Source organism: Anarrhichthys ocellatus, unplaced genomic scaffold (genome assembly GCF_004355925.1).
Source record: "Anarrhichthys ocellatus isolate YVR2014 unplaced genomic scaffold, GSC_Weel_1.0 scaffold1, whole genome shotgun sequence".
NCBI classification, from domain to species: domain Eukaryota; kingdom Metazoa; phylum Chordata; class Actinopteri; order Perciformes; family Anarhichadidae; genus Anarrhichthys; species Anarrhichthys ocellatus.
This window is the reverse complement of record NW_022280031.1, coordinates 6,152,011-6,169,534: the sequence shown is the minus strand read 5'-3', so window position 1 is coordinate 6,169,534 and position 17,524 is coordinate 6,152,011. Positions and strand designations below refer to the sequence as shown.

General features: G+C 41.0%; 4 protein-coding genes across 6 annotated transcripts; 2 read left to right on the top strand and 2 right to left on the bottom strand.

Annotated features, from left to right (window-relative positions):
• Positions 1-145: 145 nt before the first annotated feature.
• ndufaf3 (NADH:ubiquinone oxidoreductase complex assembly factor) lies at positions 146-4,389 on the top strand. Its single transcript, XM_031879535.1, has 5 exons — positions 146-267; positions 1,916-2,111; positions 2,255-2,321; positions 2,552-2,652; positions 2,787-4,389. The coding sequence occupies exons 1-5, from the start codon at positions 179-181 to the stop codon at positions 2,892-2,894; spliced, it is 561 nt and encodes a 186-aa protein (XP_031735395.1). The 5' UTR covers positions 146-178; the 3' UTR covers positions 2,895-4,389.
• On the bottom strand, positions 3,764-8,964 carry LOC116399275 (rab GDP dissociation inhibitor beta). 2 transcript variants are annotated; one of them, XM_031876432.1, is made up of 12 exons: positions 8,956-8,964; positions 6,728-6,763; positions 6,309-6,416; positions 6,119-6,215; positions 5,890-6,027; positions 5,608-5,806; positions 5,391-5,522; positions 5,092-5,191; positions 4,814-4,985; positions 4,547-4,691; positions 4,393-4,447; positions 3,764-4,290 (listed from the first exon to the last, which is right to left on the bottom strand). In XM_031876432.1, the coding sequence occupies exons 1-12, from the start codon at positions 8,962-8,964 to the stop codon at positions 4,144-4,146; spliced, it is 1,338 nt and encodes a 445-aa protein (XP_031732292.1). In that variant the 3' UTR covers positions 3,764-4,143. The 2 variants fall into 2 exon arrangements, with proteins under 2 accessions (XP_031732292.1, XP_031732211.1); XM_031876351.1 differs by lacking the exon at positions 8,956-8,964 and having other exon boundaries at positions 6,728-6,773.
• On the top strand, positions 8,226-13,094 carry tmem43 (transmembrane protein 43). Of its 2 annotated transcripts, none has more exons than XM_031876643.1 (12): positions 8,226-8,376; positions 9,258-9,398; positions 9,548-9,682; positions 9,869-9,963; positions 10,080-10,129; positions 10,237-10,306; positions 10,411-10,481; positions 10,570-10,697; positions 10,816-10,890; positions 11,779-11,880; positions 12,055-12,172; positions 12,263-13,094. In XM_031876643.1, exons 1-12 carry the CDS (start codon positions 8,359-8,361, stop codon positions 12,463-12,465), a joined length of 1,206 nt encoding a protein of 401 aa, XP_031732503.1. In that variant the 5' UTR covers positions 8,226-8,358; the 3' UTR covers positions 12,466-13,094. The 2 variants fall into 2 exon arrangements, with proteins under 2 accessions (XP_031732503.1, XP_031732419.1); XM_031876559.1 differs by lacking the exon at positions 8,226-8,376 and adding an exon at positions 8,588-8,858.
• A 317-nt stretch (positions 13,095-13,411) lies between these two features.
• LOC116401052 (rho-related GTP-binding protein RhoA-B) lies at positions 13,412-16,388 on the bottom strand. Its single transcript, XM_031879296.1, has 5 exons — positions 16,297-16,388; positions 15,208-15,365; positions 14,644-14,764; positions 14,240-14,370; positions 13,412-14,158 (listed from the first exon to the last, which is right to left on the bottom strand). The coding sequence occupies exons 2-5, from the start codon at positions 15,361-15,363 to the stop codon at positions 13,985-13,987; spliced, it is 582 nt and encodes a 193-aa protein (XP_031735156.1). The 5' UTR covers positions 15,364-15,365; positions 16,297-16,388; the 3' UTR covers positions 13,412-13,984.
• Positions 16,389-17,524: the final 1,136 nt, after the last annotated feature.

Genomic DNA, 17,524 nt, shown 5'->3' with positions numbered 1-17,524 from the left:
CACATCCATGGTGAAGACAAGTCATTCAACAGTAAATGACCAGTACGTAAAGCGTGTTGAACCTGAAATAAAACATGTTCGATTTAGCGTTACACGACACCGGAAGCCAGCGGCTGGTGTTACACAGAACTTTGTCCCCCGCCAGTGTCTCCGCTGCCGGTTGGTGAACTCTGTCAACATGGCCAGTGCGGTGTGTACCAGATTCCTCCTGCAGAGATCAACACAGAGGTTTCTCTTCTCGTGCAGAGCAGGACCCGCTTTCTCAAGGTGTGGTAGTTTATCAATTCAAGTCTTGTGATTCATTTAAACTGAAGATTTCAACCATGTGGGGTCGCTTAAGCAACTGTCTCCCTTTTGTCTTTCCTCACCTCTGTGTGGAGACGAGGACATTAAGAAGTTATGGTCATGAAATAATTCCACTATCACAGGAGTCTCACATGCTCGAATATAATTTGTATTCAAAGGAGGCAATGCTGCTCTAGAGACATATCTTGTGTTGCATTATTCCCACAATTAGAAATATATCATTAATACAATCAGTATCGCATGTTCTTTTACAATGTAGATCATATTATGTCATGGGAGCATTCTTCTCTTGACTTCCTGTGTGTTCACCAATACAGTTGGAACCTTAGACTGCATCCACAGAAGGAACCAGTGTGGTTCCTTCTGTGACATGAGAATTCACCCCCGGGTTGAGATAAAGTAGTCCATCCATCTATCTAAGCATCATTTTAACTATAGATTTATCATTTATCATTATCATCATATCTTTTTCATTAATTGATTCATCATTTAGTCAAAACATGACAGACATTTGTGAGTAGGCATACAGTGTGTGTGTGTTCATTGGTCACAGCTGTCAACATTTAAGGTGCAAAACAATGATGATAAACAGTCAGAGAGAGCACCTGAAAGAGAGAGAGAGAGAGAGAGAGAGAGAGAGAGAGAGAGAGAGAGAGAAAATAACAGAAACATACAATCTGCTATATTTTTATTATTTTGTTAGCATTTAGTTTTGCATTCCAGTTGTTGCTTCCTGTTATTGATTGCTGCATTGTTTTGATAAGATGCATATCTGATTCAGAATCAGAACTGTTTATTGCCAAGTACTTTACACATGCAAGGAATTTAACTAGGTGAATGGGGCATTACAATAACCACAGTGCAATAACCGAGACATCATTTAAAATCAGGTTGGTCGTCTGTTGCAGATTACATACGTATCATTTTGAGATAAGACGTGTTGAGGGAGCAGTGTGCTGATTCTGACATCTCCGATGTGGAGGTTTTTTTTTTTTTTTTTACGTTTGTGCTTTTTTCCCCTTTCATTACAACTCCACGATTCCCTTCAAGCATCAAGCTCATTTGCACACCAGACAGTATCTCATTAGTTACATTCAGTTTCCAGGAGTCCTCTGCTTAGCTGCTTTACAAACCAGCTGGCGAGGCAGCAGTTCACAAGAAAGTGCAGCGCATCACATCTCAGAAACAAAAAGTTGTTGAGCCCAGATTTCTGTAACAGTCAGCAAGCAAAAGTGTAAGAATAGGCCAAAATTAGCTGCAGCTCTTTAGACGAGCAGCATTGTTTGTTTCTTGGCTGCCTCTTTTCTGCAGGAACAGGCCTAAAGCGTTTGGCCGCCATCTCTGTCAGTAGGTTGGCATTGGATTCTTTGGCTTTGAAACTGGGCCACATGGCAAAAGTTCTGGAGTGCAGCCTCTTTTTTTGTGGAATGTTAAGTGATGGAGAATGTATAGAGATAAGACCAGTGCAATAAATACATAACTACAGAGACTGTTTCATGCCACAAGCACTCTTTGCACTATTAATACTCACAATAAATAATAGAAATGACCAGTTTTTTGTACTTAATATGGCATTGGTTGTAATTAGTTTACCTGTCTTTTGTTGCAGCCCATTTCTGTGCCGTGGACATAGATTGGGACCCAGCGATGATGAAATGTACCAACGGACCTCGGTGTCCGTCATGCAGAAGGAGCCGGGCAGCGGGGTGATGATCCACAGCTACAGTTCCAGAGGATTCAACATCGACGGCAACAAAGTGTTTGGGCCCTGTGCCGTACTGCCTCCTGCTATCCTCCAGTGGAATGTGAGATCAATATCCAAAGTAGCTTCACAGTTCATAGTTTGTTGTGTTGTGTATTGCTTTGTATCATACTTAATCTACTACACTAAATCTAAACACTATCTGTGTTTATTGTTTTAAATCTCTCTCTCTCTCTCTCTCTGCAGGTTGGCAGTTTTGAAGACATCACAGAAGAAAGTGTCTCACTTTTCCACATGCTTGAACCAAGAATAGGTAAAAAAAAATAAAAGCACACCGATGTACAGATACCAAAGTGTGATGAACAGCATTCTTCCAAAAGATTTTCACTCAGTTGGTGTTTTGATGATGGTGGTGAAAAGTGCTGGTTAACATGTTGGTCCAATGCCCCCATTTAAGTTAATTTTCATGCAGTTATTCATATTTTGAATTTAACCAAAAAAAAGTCCGGCTGTAATTTGACTTATTTTCTTGCTGTTCTACAGAGATTCTCGTGCTGGGCACAGGTGCACGTGTTCAAAGAATTAAGCCCTCAGTTCTGGCTCTGCTCAAACGTAAAGGCATCGCTGTGGAGGTGCAGGACACGGTAACGTTTGCTCAGTGTCTCATTAAAGTGCTTATATTCTTCCTGACAGCATGAAAGTCTTCCAACAACAAAAACTAATCGAGCTGCCCTAATCTACCGTTCTGTCTTCCCTTTTCATCGCTGCTGTTTTGCAGCCAAATGCATGTGCAACCTTCAACTTCCTGGCCAGTGAGCGAAGGGTGGTGGCTGCTGGTCTGATCCCTCCGCCCGTCAGCACGGCGCTGGAGGTGAGCCAGGAATAAGTGTTGCCATGTCAACAGAAACTACACCAGGACTGATTTCTGCAGATGGAGGTGATCCCAGGCCTGTGAGATGGTTATTCTCCTTCTTCACGAAGCTTCCAAAGGAACAAACTCCGTGACATACGGCTCTGAAGAATCACTATATTTTGGTCACAACTGTTATTTTTTGTAGACGAAGATGTTAAATGCAGCTGCCGCCACTCAGGGATCTGAGCAGTGAGCTGGCTTAGATCACTGTAAATACGGTTCCTATATAAAAATACTGTGTTATGTGTATTAAATATATATTTAAAGGCTTTACATGCAACAAACTGTGCTCAAGTGTCATGAATACGGAATATTTATTATTTTAAAAGACACAAGAAAGAGTCGCTGTTGTCTGTGCAGTAGATACAAGTGATTATATGTTAAAAACATAAAAGAAGTAAAAATTCTTTGTGTATATGTTCCAGCCCTCTGCCCGAGGTGTTGGTGGTGACTGTCGTTCGTTTGGATAAGCCTCTTTTCTCTGTGCGTCTGTCCACCCTCCAGCATTGCTGCCACTTACAAGCTGCCTGTGGGCAGCACACGACAACATTCAGTGGCTTTGTCCTTCTCACACATAAGCTCCCATAGATAAGAGAATCCACAAATCCCCTCCACATCACTGGGATTCATCTCTTAATCATCTGTCTCTGTGCCACATGCCCAGCGCCAGTCTGAAATATTTAAATCCCCGTCGTTCATTACTTTCACCTGCTACTGCTGAGAAATTGTGGCGCTGATTAAAGGAATACAATAATTCCAGTCAAACTGGCTCCAGTTAGATACATGCTGTTTCTTAATAGGTAAATACATTGACAAGTTAATAATTGAGTATTGAAAATGAAGCTGTCTTTACAAGATAAAGTAATAATCATAGTCAGTTTCAGCTGATGTGTCTATCAAAAATGGACTTATGGACGAATATAAGAGGAATTATCATTATTCTGATTCAGGATTTTACTTAGTAGCAAAAAAAGTTGTATTGGTTGGAAGAGAGCATCCCTGTCTCATACCAAACCACTGCAAATGCAGATGATTGAAACTTAAAAGGACAAAAGAAAAATACGTTTTTCCAAATTGACACCAAACATTTACACAGTATACTCACAATTCACGCTACATGCTACATAACACACCCAATGCATTACAGCTGGGATAACCATCCATACTGTGATTATAGCCTCCCAGCTGTTGCATTATTTGGTCCTGATGTTGAAAGTCTCTCTCAGTCATCATCAGAGTTGTGAGACTGGTGTCTCTGTGATCCTCCGAAGCTGAGCTCTGCTCCTGTAATCCGGCGGTACATGTCTTTGATGTCCTCACAATCAGCCTCAAAGTGGTTTATTGCATCATATGAGCGGGACACAAATATCTAATGAAGACAGAGGAGTGAGGAGACGTCATTGAACCAGTACTGGACACACTTCACACCATTTCATTTTGTATTTCTTTTGCAAAGAAATCTCCTTCTTACCTGACTCTTTTTTCCATCTTCATTGGGAACTGCCATGTTGCTGACTGAAACAAATCTAGATTCAGGGTGGTGACAGGAAATAACATCAATTAAATGTTGTTTAAAATGTAAATGAAATAAACAGTGACATTAAAGATTGAAATGTGTCACTAACTTTTGCATGACGGGCTCGAGAAGCTCTAGCCCTGGCTGAACTTCCTTCTCTGGGTTGCTGGTTTCTGCAGTCGTGCTCACTGTGGCGATGTACATCCCGTCTGAGGCCACATTGTGGACATAGGACACTACAGATATGTAAATGTCTGCATGGACAAAGTTGAACATAAATCATTCATTTACAAAAATATGTGGACTGCAACACACATGTACGTGAAGACATGATTTATTTCTCATGCTTTAGCAGAGAGAAAAATAGACAAAATACCAGATTTCCTGTTGAGTTGAGTTTGAGGGATGATGATCTGACAGGAGTGAGCGTCGTGGGTGTTTTTAACTGGATGATTTAATAAACAGATGACTCTTATCACACGCCCCACTTTCCTCACTCGATTAGGAACGTAGCTGGGGTCACAGATGAGCTGTTTACAGTGGAACAGCTGTTAAAAAGACCAAAAGACAAAACCACTCAGTGCACAATTGGGCTACAGGACATTTTCTCCAAACATCCCAACTTCTCTATCCTCCACAGGAACACACACTTGCCTTCCCCTCAGACTTCACAGCTTTCACTTTGCCACTGTCCATCACAAGCTCATCCACTGTTCTGTTCAAGAGGAAAGTTCCTCCGTACTCTGCACTCAGTCTGAAACGCACAGATTCAGGTTGGTTAATATGAACCGGACATGATCCATAGTGACTACATTCTCTGTTGCAACTATGCAGAATCCCACACCATGTTTCCTACTTGATGTTGATCGCACTGCACTGAATGTAATGAGAAGACAAACTGGAACTTGTTTCTGTAAGTATTCAGGGAGAAATCTGATTGATTATTTTGTAACCTGGCAAATCCCTGTGGTAGTTCGCCCAGCCCGTACACAGGGTAGAGGTATGGACTGGTGTTGTGGCGGGACAGAGACTCACAGTACAGCCTGATCCGTCTGATGGTTTCTCCACACGGCTGGTCCAGGTAACTGCAGGGTCACCAGGAGACAGTAAACCAAACCAGAAAGGATTTAACATTGTTTTTTTTTGTTCTGGTTTATGCTTGTGACTGACCTCTCACTGCTGTGTAATGCAATGGCATGACCTATGAACTCCACAACATCTAGTCCCAGGTCAAAGCGGCAGAAAAGGTCCCGTGTGGTCATTTTGTTAGGATCCACGTCCTGGCAGGTCCGAGGGTTTCTCACGTCAAAGTTCAGGGCAAAGAGCAGCAGCTTCCTGAACCGTCTCTTGTCAAACATACCCATCAGATCTAAAACAGAAATATTTTATTGAACGCCATCAAAGTTAGTTATATTTAATTATTGTGCATTAATCATTCTTCAGGTTTATCACCTGAAGCATGCATGGCATCTTCCTCTGTGCCGGGGACTTTGTGCACTTTGCCTGCTTTGTATACATAACTGCCTTCAACAACTTTGAAGTCCAGATATCGAGTAACCTCAGTGTGCACCAAGATTTTCACCAGCTCACCTGATGCAAAGACACAGCAGAGGATACAGAAAACGACAGTGCACACATTTGTACTACAAAAATCACAAGTTCACATGCACTTTGCTCTCACCATTGGCAAGAAAAAATTTGGGGATAAGGTCGATGTTCCACTCTTTTCCACGGTCCATAGACTTAGCAGGTCCTGGAACCTTAAACTTCTTGAACAGCTGTAAATGCAGGAGAATATTAAACACGACAAACGAGCGACGTAGCAGCAGCTTTGTCAAGTGGAGGATGTTGGCTGATGTTTGTGAACACACCTCCTCAAGGTGAGAAATGGATGCACTCTCTCCTCCATAGTAAGGATTCTTGTCAATGTGAAGAACCTTTTTCCCACTTTGAGACATTAAACCAGACAGGATACATTCCTGAGAGAGACAGTGAAGCAGTTTGTGACACACTGTGCATCTGTAGATCTAGACTAGCATAATGACATCATATAATTGGTGTAAATCCATTTAGTCCAAGTACAAGTGTGACCATTTTACTCATGAGCAAACTTAACCACCACTCATCCTATGAAGTATTTAAGATTCAAATTAGTTCAGGAAACACGGGAAAGAAAAGGTCATTCTTTAGATTCTTAGTACAAAATGTTAATAGTAATGTAGGTAATGACGCGTGTAATTTTCCTTATACATTAGACTACTTATTTTACAATGAATACAAGTTTTCTTACCTTAAGTCCAGTTCCAAGCACAATAATATCATATTCCTCCATCCCAACAGTCTCTCCACCTGTTTCTCTCTGCCTCACTGAGTCCCAGGTGTAGCCAGAGTGTAGCCTGTTGCAGTATTATGAATGTGTCTGTGTGCATTTCTGTATTCAGATGCGATGATTAAAAGTGACACAAATTTCTTTGTGTTCCCCTTTGCAATAATCCTCTTAAGACTGCCACGTCTGTGCTATATGTGTGTGTGTGTGTGTGTGTGTGTGTGTGTGTGTGTGTGTGTGTGTGTGTGTGTGTGTGTATATGTGTCTGATTGTCTGTAAGAGGTGGGGTTTTCCAGTCATTGCAGATTGAGGTATTAAATGAAGATGGTGTCATCAGTGGTGGACAAATTATTCAGATTTGTCATAAAAAAATCTACTTAAGTAAAGGTACAGAACTATTATCAGCAACATATACTTTAAGTATCAAAGTAAATATATTTGTTCTGCAGTAAATGTTCCCTGTGACTGATATATACAGTATATATATATATATATATGTATGATATTAGCAGATTGTTGATGCTGATGCAACAATGTGTAATTTGACTGCTAATTTTAACTACTTTATAAAGTTAGGTAGTTATGTCCAGATAAATCAGAGTGGTCGTGAGATGATTAATGAGAGATGAAATAATAAAAAATAAAGTATGTGTTCATTTGTTTCTCTGATATTAACTTTTTTTGTGAAATATCAGGTATTTTTACCTAATACTATTGAAATGAAACCATGTGAGAGGTTAAGAGGGGAAAGGTTTCTTTGGTAGAACTTATAGACATCAGAAATGCTAAAAGAAGCCCCCGCTGTTTTAATTTTTAACAATGTATTGTATTTTATAAGCATATTGCATGTATTTCTATATCAAATCTTAACCTGTAAAGTATCTATAGCTGTCATATGAGTAAAGTAAAAAGTACAATATTGCTCTCGTGAGTGGAGTATTAAAACTACCATAATGTGGAAAAACTCAAGTAAAATACAAGTAGGCCTACCTCAAAATTGTACCTGAATACTATACTACGGTAATTATCACTGGGTACCATAGTATAAAACTTACATCAAATTTGTACTGTATGTAAGTAATACTAAGTCCAACACTACTGAGACCAACACACATACAGAAAATCAGATGTCGTATGATTGTTTAACGTTCCAACAAGGTTTAAATTCTGGATTTTAAAATACATTAACTCTCAACAACAACAATAACGAAAACAAAATAATTTAAATTACATAGCAAACGACATTTCTGAAGAAGTTACAGCAGTAAAAAGCTCAGGCTCAGCTACTACAAAAGACTCAGTTACCCATAATTCTTTGAGACGGAGACGTCTGGGTTGGAAAAAGACTCTTTGGGGTTGTGCTTGTAAAATACGCCGTGGCACTCGGACGGCATGGTGGGAAATACTTCTGATATATAACTCCGACTCCGCCTCCCCAGGAGGATTCCGGTGTACGCCCGGGTATAAATCAAAGTGCATTAATGTCACTCTCTCGTGTACTGTGGATGTTTCAACTTGCAATCGCTGGGCGTCTTTGTAAGCTCCAACTTTAGCTGATATTACTGTTTGACTGCGGCGGTGAAGAAGTCAGAGTAATGTCTTCGGCACAGACAGTAAGTGGGTTAGTTTTAAGTGATAAACAATAACGTTAACTGTTCCTGCAATCAGCGTCACCGCGTCCTTAGCGCATTAACTACCGCATTCTTATTAGTTAACCTTATCGTTCAAGTTCAGCGGTTAATTAATTTAACTAACTAGCTCGCGTTAGCATTAGTCGATTATTTACGTAGCATTAGCACCCCAGATTGTTTAATGTCTTGCTTTTATAGCATTTAACAACAAGTTGTGACAGTAATTCGACTCGTTTTCTAATCACTGAGTAAAATGAGCACAGCACGAAAGAGGCGTGTCCGTTAACGTCTAGCTCTGTGACGTGAGACACTCAGTAACGTTAGTGGACTACCTTCAGTCCGGTAACGTTATGGTGGACTACCTTCAGTCCGGTAACGTTATGGTGGACTACCTTCAGTCTGGTAACGTTATGGTGGACTACCTTCAGTCCGGTAACGTCATGGTGGACTACCTTTTTAGTCTGGTAACGTCATGGTGGACTACCTTTTTAGTCTAATGTTATTGTTGTGATAAATGTATTTGATAAAATGAATCTGTCACAAATGTGCAAAGAAGATGACCTCATTCATTGTAGTAATGTACAGATGAAATGTTCCAAGACGTTAAAGTAAAAGCTTTTAAACATACAATAGCAAAAGACGACCACATCTAAACAAAAAAATCTTAAAAGTTTGAATTGATGCAGCCAGTTTGGCCTCACCATACTGACTGAGTTATTAATCAGGTGAGAAAAGCAATACATGAACCCACAATTTATAATATTGAGAATTTAATGAATTATATGTTCCCCTCAAAGTCGGCATTGTCCTCCATCTTTCTTCTGGATTTTGAGCTCAACCCGAGTTGTTCTTGTTTGTCTCAGTTTCCAGACCCAAATCAACACAAGCGTGTATCTGTTAAGTCCAACCCTGGATTCCTGGAGCGATTAGGTGAAACTGCAGGAGGAACAGTTGTTGGTGTCGGACTGTTTTTCCTCTCGATCTATCTTCTTTTTACCAACGAGGTAAGAAATACGCACACAGCGGGGGGGGGGGGAGGAATCTGCATTTATGTAATCACATCAAAGCCACAATACACACTATTAAAGTCTAATGGTTGCGCTATGTTGCATAATAATGTAATAGCAGACTAACTCTCTGTTTCTGATCTCAGGGACGGGCTCTGCAAACAGCCTCTTCCCTGAATGAGGGTCTTTCTCAGGTCGTGTCGTTGAGGCCGTTCTCCAGCCTTGACCTGCAGAACAACAACCGTTTAGTTCACCTGTCCTCTCAGCTGCGCACCTCACAGGTACACTGTACTCTCTGCTTTGTCAATCTTCTCTCTCCAACCACACCGCAACAATGTATTTCATTTTTAACTATTTGTTTTTGACCATGTTTGTTTTATTCTGTTTAGCTATGTTCCTAAGTTAGAGCGATTAGTGAAATAAGTGTGACTTGAGGTGATGAATCCTCTGCACCCGTGTCTGTGTAGCCCCTCCATGACCCCAACTACAGAGTTGCGGTGCAGGCAGTGAAGCTGAAGAGGCAGGTGGAGATGTATCAGTGGGTGGAGTACCGGGAGAGCAAGTAAGTCTGTTGTGAGCCTATGTCAACTGTTAGGGTGGGGCCATGTGTAGAAATGTTGCCTGGTATACAGAGCATGATGCACCCCGAGGTGAGTTTGACTGTGTGACTCATTTCAGGGACTACCAAGAGGACGGTGAGACCAAAACTGAGACGACGTACACCTACAGTGAGTTGTTCTTCTTGGTGTCTGGGAACAACATGGTGCGCTGGACTCTGGGTGAAGCTGTTTAGATGTGCGATGTGAACTGAAGCTCTATGGTTCCTTTTCTTTAGACACGGAGTGGAAATCAGAGTTGGTCAACAGTCGTAATTTTGATAAGGAAATTGGTCACCAGAACCCAAGGTATTCAAATGTTTTTAAAGATGGGTCTATTAGTTTCTTTGGCATTCAAAATATCATTTGTTGTGTGTTTGTTTATGTCTAGTTAATCTTTAATTTAATCTTAGTGCCATGTCGGTTGAGAGTGTCACCGTCGTGGCTCCTGAAGTCGGAGTCGGACCTTTCAGTCTGTCTAAAGGTATCTTTACTGACGACGACATGCAGACTTGACACAGATACGATGTTGTGTGTCGCACCGTTTCATTTAGTCAACTGTTCCTTCTCAGGCCTCGTGGAGCAGATAAATGACTTCCAGACGCTGAGCCTCAGGGATATTTCTACCTTTAATTTGGCTCCTTTTCTCAGTGTTGATGACGACTATTTCTATCACACGCAAAACCCGCGTAGGCCGGAGGTGAGCATTATGATGGGAACTTCTCCCATATACATTAAATTCTGGGTTCTAGTTATGTATGCTAAATTAGTGCAGTGTTTATTGAATATTATTCTGTATTTGGTTGTTTTTTTTTCAGGTTGGGGATGTGCGTGTGAGATTCTCCTTTGCTGGACTGAGTGGGGAGGCGTCTCCCCTCGGCCAGGCTCAAACGGTGAGTGCTGCAAATGACCAGTTCCCATATTAGTTCACTCATGTTGCCGTATCTGTGGATCACTGACTTTAAGTATTCACTGCAGCACTCCCACTGTGTCCTGACCATGTAATGCCAACATGTTGGTGTTTATCACATGCATCAATATCTTTGATAAGTGACCTGAACATTTTAACGAAATGGACTAGTTGATCAAAAGAAAATCAAGCAACATTCATTTGGATAATAGATTAATCGTTTAAGTAATTTAGCAAACGTTCACTGGTCCTAGCTTCTGAAATTAGAGGATTTGTTGCATTATCTGTTTCATATGGTTGTAAATGCAATCACACAAATATAAGATGTCCCTTTAGGCTCCTGACAATTTAAATAATGAATCAAAGAATAATGAAGAGTTTAATCAATAAGGAAAATAATCATTTGTTGTCACCCTAATTGTAACGCAAGTACAATTTTTGGGAATATTGAAAATGTGTCTGTAACGAACACTTTTTTTTTTGGTCTATAAAATGTCATATGCCATGTCAAAGTATGTTGATTTCTTGTATCCCCCCCCCCCCCTGTAAAAACGGTATACTATAAAGAGTAGGATAAAATATACAATTAGTATTTGGTTTCCATCAGCCTGATGAGAAGCACGAAACCCAAAGATGCCCACTGTCACATATGATAACGAAAAGTGGCATTTCCTCATATTTGAGAAGCCAGGACCAGGGAATGTTTGACATTTTTGCATAAAAAATTACTGCAACGATTCACCAATAATTAAGATATTTGCATATAATTTTTTTGACTATCAAATAATCAACTGATCGTTTCAGCGGCAACTGAAACCATTAGTTTCTACGGTGCACGTGCTGTCTTCAATCGTCTCAATGTGTTTTTCAGGTCAGCGTTGTGGCCATGCAGAGAGGGGAGCAGCTGATGCCTTTTAAAACCAAGTCAGGAGACACGCTGGAGATCCTGTACCCGGAGCAGCTCTCTGCAGAGGTCACAGTGCATTTTATTTAGCTTCTTGGACAATGCGTTACTTTTTGTCCATTTGATTTCTTTAGGAGGAAAAAAAAGAAGTGTTATAACATTCACAACCATATATGTCGAGTCACATATTCTCCTCTTGCTCTTTGGCTCTGGTAGTTGATGCAGTTGTATTGTTTTCTGTAGGAGGTTTTTGAGAAGGAGCTCCAGTACAACAGTAAGAAGACGTGGGGCCTCAGGGCTGCAGGCTGGGCCCTCATGTTCCTCAGCATCCAGCTGACCATGCGCATCATCTACACACTGGGTAAGCAAACACTCACTGCTGCTGTACGTCATATACATAGATGTGTTTCCCTGCGTCTCTCGCTCTTAACACTGTGTTGTGTGCCGACAGTGGATTGGGTTCCTGTCCTCCGAGAGCTCGTGTCCGTGGGGCTGAAGATCTTCGCGCTGAGCGTCTCTTGCTCTCTGTCCCTTCTCACCATCGGAGTCGGTTGGATGTTTTACCGACCGCTAATGGCCGCGGCTCTGGGAGCACTGGCTCTGCTGCCGGTGTTTCTCGCCCGCTCACGACTTCCAGCCAAGAAGAATGAATGACGTTTAACACGATGAGTGTCACGTCTTCTGATGCCTGGATGCAGCTCTTCAGAGAAATAACAGTATTGAGCAACGTGTGTTTTTTTGTTCCAGTGGGGTTATAAACCACATAGCACTTGCTTTCTCGTTGATAAATGTGTTATGAAGTTAAAGTGTGCATCACTCTGTAGATATGTTTTTGGATAAAAAGAAATCGCACATCAACCACTGCAGATGTTGTCCCACCAGACACGAGAGGAATCTGTTGTCGCCTTCAGACCACAAATGTTCCGATGTGGCCTTTCAGTTTATTAGGTACACTTAGCTGAAACATGCAGTCCAACACCACAGCCCCACAGTAAACTCTACCTTCATGGTTATAGCGCTCAGCTTTTGTTGCAGTTGTTTTAGAGGTGTTGATTCAACTTCATTGTCATTTTGAGGTGCTGTTGAATTGTATTCTACCGAGAGGGGATTATATTTATTGATGTAAATGGGGTTTACAAAATATTTGTTTCAAACTGATGGATGTCAGCGCTTAGTTTGAAAAAAAAAAAAAAAATAAATACCAAAGAACAGAATCTGCAACTTTGTATTGTTTACATGTATGTTAAATAAACCACTGCAGACAAGTTGAGCCTCAACAGTATTCGCTGATCACAGATCGACAAGTTAGATAAGACATGTCTGGCTCAGTAAATATCTTTTTATGAACTGAAGTTTCAAAAAGGACCATCGCCCTGAAAGGTCCTGAGTTGGTCAGGCTGTATTGAAGAGATAACCAAAGATTGGTTTGTATTAATCTACAACTGTAGGCTGATCCAGGACCCTGAGCACAACTCTGAAATGCACGTGTGTACTTAAACGTTTTGTTCGTACTCTTGTTAAAGGAACCCTTTATTCCGTATCGCAGCCTAACAAACTCAGTTGTGTCATTCTGTGTTTAGCGAGTAAGTGATGCAAATGATCAAGATTCTTACAAAGTAATTTATTACACAAAACACTAAGTTTCCATTTGCGTTTTAACAAAATGAGTTTCCAGTCTCATATTGTGCAAGTGATCATAATGCACATAGGATCCGTATAGGAAGCACACAAACAAAAATTTGACTTCATGTGTGCGTCTGTCTGTTGAAATAGTTAAAGGACTATGGGTCACAGTGTACAGGTACTTCACCCTTGTTGGCTGTGGAAACATTCCTCAGATCAGCAGGCGGGGCGTTAGCACTTAACTGTAGTTGGCAGGTATGACACAGCCGGTCCCCTCGCTGACCTCTTTGATTACATAGTACATGTTGATAAAGGAGGTTTCATTATGGCAAATTTACTCATGTTAAAGTACAAAAAAAGTATTTTCCATAACCTCAAAATTGAATACTGACAGAACCTGACTACTTTTGCTTAAGACAAAAAAAAGGTAAAAGCATTACACCTTTAGTAAAAACTGGGGAGAACAGTCTTTTGTGTGGGTGTGTTTAGGGGTAGGTTTGACCTAATGCTCCTTCTTTCCCCCTGTAGGAAGCAGTCCTCGTGCCCCCGTTTACAGTAGGACACATTTATTGCTCTTCTTTCCCCGCCTGGCCTGTAGTGCAGCCCTGGTGGCCATCTCGAACACTTCCCTCACGCCATCCTTTGTTTTTGCAGAGCACTCCATGTATCCAAAGGCACTGATCCTGTTAGCCATGTCCCGTCCATCCTCTGGTTTCACGGGTTCCTTTAGGAAAAAAAGTCAGGATGAGTTTTAGGGAACAGGGATTCACCACTAGCAGACTGTCTGTGTTTTAAACTGTTTTACCTGCTTCATTTTAGCAAGCTCCCTCCGGGTGTGCTCATCGTTACGCAGGTCTTTTTTATTTCCCACTAGTATAATGGGAACATTAGGGCAGAAGTGTTTCACCTCAGGAGTCCACTTCTCAGGGATGTTCTCTAAATAAAAGACAACATCGGTCAGAACGTAGACACGGCTACATGGTGCAGGTTACTCACAGATTTCATAATGCGATAAATGTCTTAAGTGTGTTTGCAGTCGTGATGTACAGAAGGTGGCAAAAAACTCACATGTGATACCATCACATCTGAACTGTGTTTACTCCTTAAATAATCATTTTGCAAAACATTTGCTGGCATTTAGAGGAAATGCACAGGTAAAAAGGAAAATTGTACCACAATCAACACCGTCAGCTCTCTGTTTGAACTTACCAAGACTGTCGGGGCTGTCGATGGAGAAGCACATGAGGATGACATCAGTGTCTGGGTAGGAGAGAGGGCGCAGTCTGTCGTAGTCTTCTTGACCTGCTGTATCCCAGAGCGCTAACTCGACCTGCCAGAAGAGTCAGAAACGTATCGACCACATGAAGCCAAACCATGTTTACGATGCTACAGGTCTATGGGTTTGATGTAATACAGACGTAACGAGTGCATACAAACCAATATCCTGTTTTCAAAAATACTGTTTTGAACAGATTCATGGCTGAAATGTTTTAGATTTAACTAAAATCATGTTTTTAATTGATTTGAAGTGTTACTACTAACATAATCACTCCTTTGTTTTATCATACACTTTATCTGTATAGTGATTTTCTAATCACTATACAGATAATTACTGAATTATAGACATTTTGCATGTGTGCAAATGTAATATTTTCATCTATGAAATCAGATGCATTGCATTGAGTGTGTTAATAGAGAGGGAGTGGAAAGAGAATACAACCAGCACTCAGCTGGTGTTGTAAGTGACATATTGCTAATTGTAGTCATTCGTACCTGTTTGCTGTCGACTTCAATGTCAGCAACGTAGTTCTCAAAGACCGTGGGCACGTAGACCTCTGGAAACTGGTCCTTACTGAACACAATGAGCAGACAGGTCTTCCCGCAGGCTCCGTCTCCCACTATTACCAGCTTTTTCCTGATTGCTGCCATAGCTGCAGACGGGACAGAAAACAACAGAGGTTAGGAGGTGAGAACTATATCTACCAGGGTGTTTAAATCTGATTGCATTCAGGAGTTACGCAACTTCTACGCATGTGAGAGACGATGAGCAGCCACTAGCTTCAGCTGTGTTGACATAACGCCAAACCCAGTCTGAAACCAACACCCGAGGCTAACTATTTAGCTTTGTGTGGCAACAACACCACGGCTGTTCATAGTGAGTCTGCTATACATCAGGTTATATACATGGTATGGCACGTGGACAGCATGCCAAGTCGAGAGCCCATGCCCCTTATGTTGATTAACGCTTAAAACGTAAAGTCACACTAGGAACTCTCTTCCACGATCATACATTTCCGCTCCAGTGTTTCTGACCCACCCCGGGATCGAGAAATGTGTCCCACATCAACAGTAGAGCATTGACTAAACTAACCTACAAGTTTACGTTTAGCTAGCTGGTGCCAACGATTGTGAATCGTAGTGTGCGCTAGATTTCAGTTACCGAGAAGGTTCTGTTTACAATAGACTTGACGACAGCTACCGTAGCTCACCAGCTAGCGTTAGCCGGATAGTGCACTGGGTTTACTACATCTTAATGTTATTCAAAGGTAGCACGGGATACATGTGCGATATTTATGATATTATACACAAAATATCACAGCAGTGTTGGTGTTTCCGTAACACCTACTCGGCCAAACCTCGCCTTTTCCTTTAAGTCACAAACCGGCTAGCTAGCTACCCAGGCTTAGCTTAGCATAACGGAAGTCAAAGCGACGTTATTGGTCCGTTAGCTATCTGGCTAGCGTCAGCAGAATATCGGATGAAAATATAGGTTAACAGCATATATACAACGATATGATAGTCATTAAATCACACTGAGCAGGTAGTGCACATCAACGTCGCTAGTAAACATAACACGCTTACCTAGTGATTGGTTTTAAAATCTATCCAACTGATTTCCAAGTAGTGCTTTGTTGGCTTCCGTCGCTGCTCCTGACTGCGCTGCTGCTGGAGGATTAACAGGAGGGAAGTGAGGGGGTGGGGCGAGGATAACAATACACTATTGTACAAACATTAAAAAAAACATACCGTATACATGTTATACAGTATTTATTATAGTTTGTTGTTGTTCTGATTATTTTGGTTATATTTATACATTTGGTCATTATTATTTAATTTTTTAATTATTATTTTTTTTTTGTCAAAAACAATAACACAGAACAGCAGCATCATTGCCAGGCATTATTACATTTGCAATATCCAGATAACATTCATGTACCGTATAGGCCTCTGGCTCAGGCCCCTGCTTAAAAATGACATGACCAAGATAAATAGAAAATATCTACAACTACAAGGTCTATCTAAATAATCTTGGTATTATAATAAAGGCAATACTTGTGAGATTTCAGCAGAGGTGTAAGCATCAGTATGTTACTGGGTAGATGTGAATGAAGATGAAACACTGCATAAATCAAAGATTTATTTTTTACGCCCAACAAAATTGTACACTTTTAGAGGGAATGTCCTTTTGGGATGATGCAGTTGCTGCCCAAAACCTCCAGCAAACCATATCACAACATGTGAACATCACCTAAGCACAGACTGAAGCCAGCTGTTGGCTAGCTTGCTATTTCCGCCATGCTTTAATGCTACACTTGTTTCAGAAAAAGAGACAAACAAAGTTGTCACTCATCTGGTGTAGCAATGTGCTTTCCTATGGTGTGGCAAGAGTTTGTGAATGTAGCATTAAGTTGCTAAATTTTACTTATTTACTCCGTCTCTCTACGCTTCGTAACATTACCACTCCACAGCTCAATTTTAGTCGTAACTGCAAAACCTCACCTCAGTGAGTACGCGACTGGCCGTACATTGTTTCAGTTTATACAGAAGTTAGTGTGCTACAGCAGTTGCAATGGCAACTGTATACATAAAAATGGCCACTGCTCTGACCATCGTGTTGTATTGACCTATTCTATTTCCATGGTGCATATGCTCCTCCATGCCATGCAAATGAATACAGATGGCTGGAATCAACCGAAAAGTTATCTAGAGACATTACAGGAGCCATTGGCAGCGTTGATATGCACTCGAATACAACTTTTGATCTCAAAACAGCAAAGCTAAGACATGATTTATGGTTATGGCTGTATAA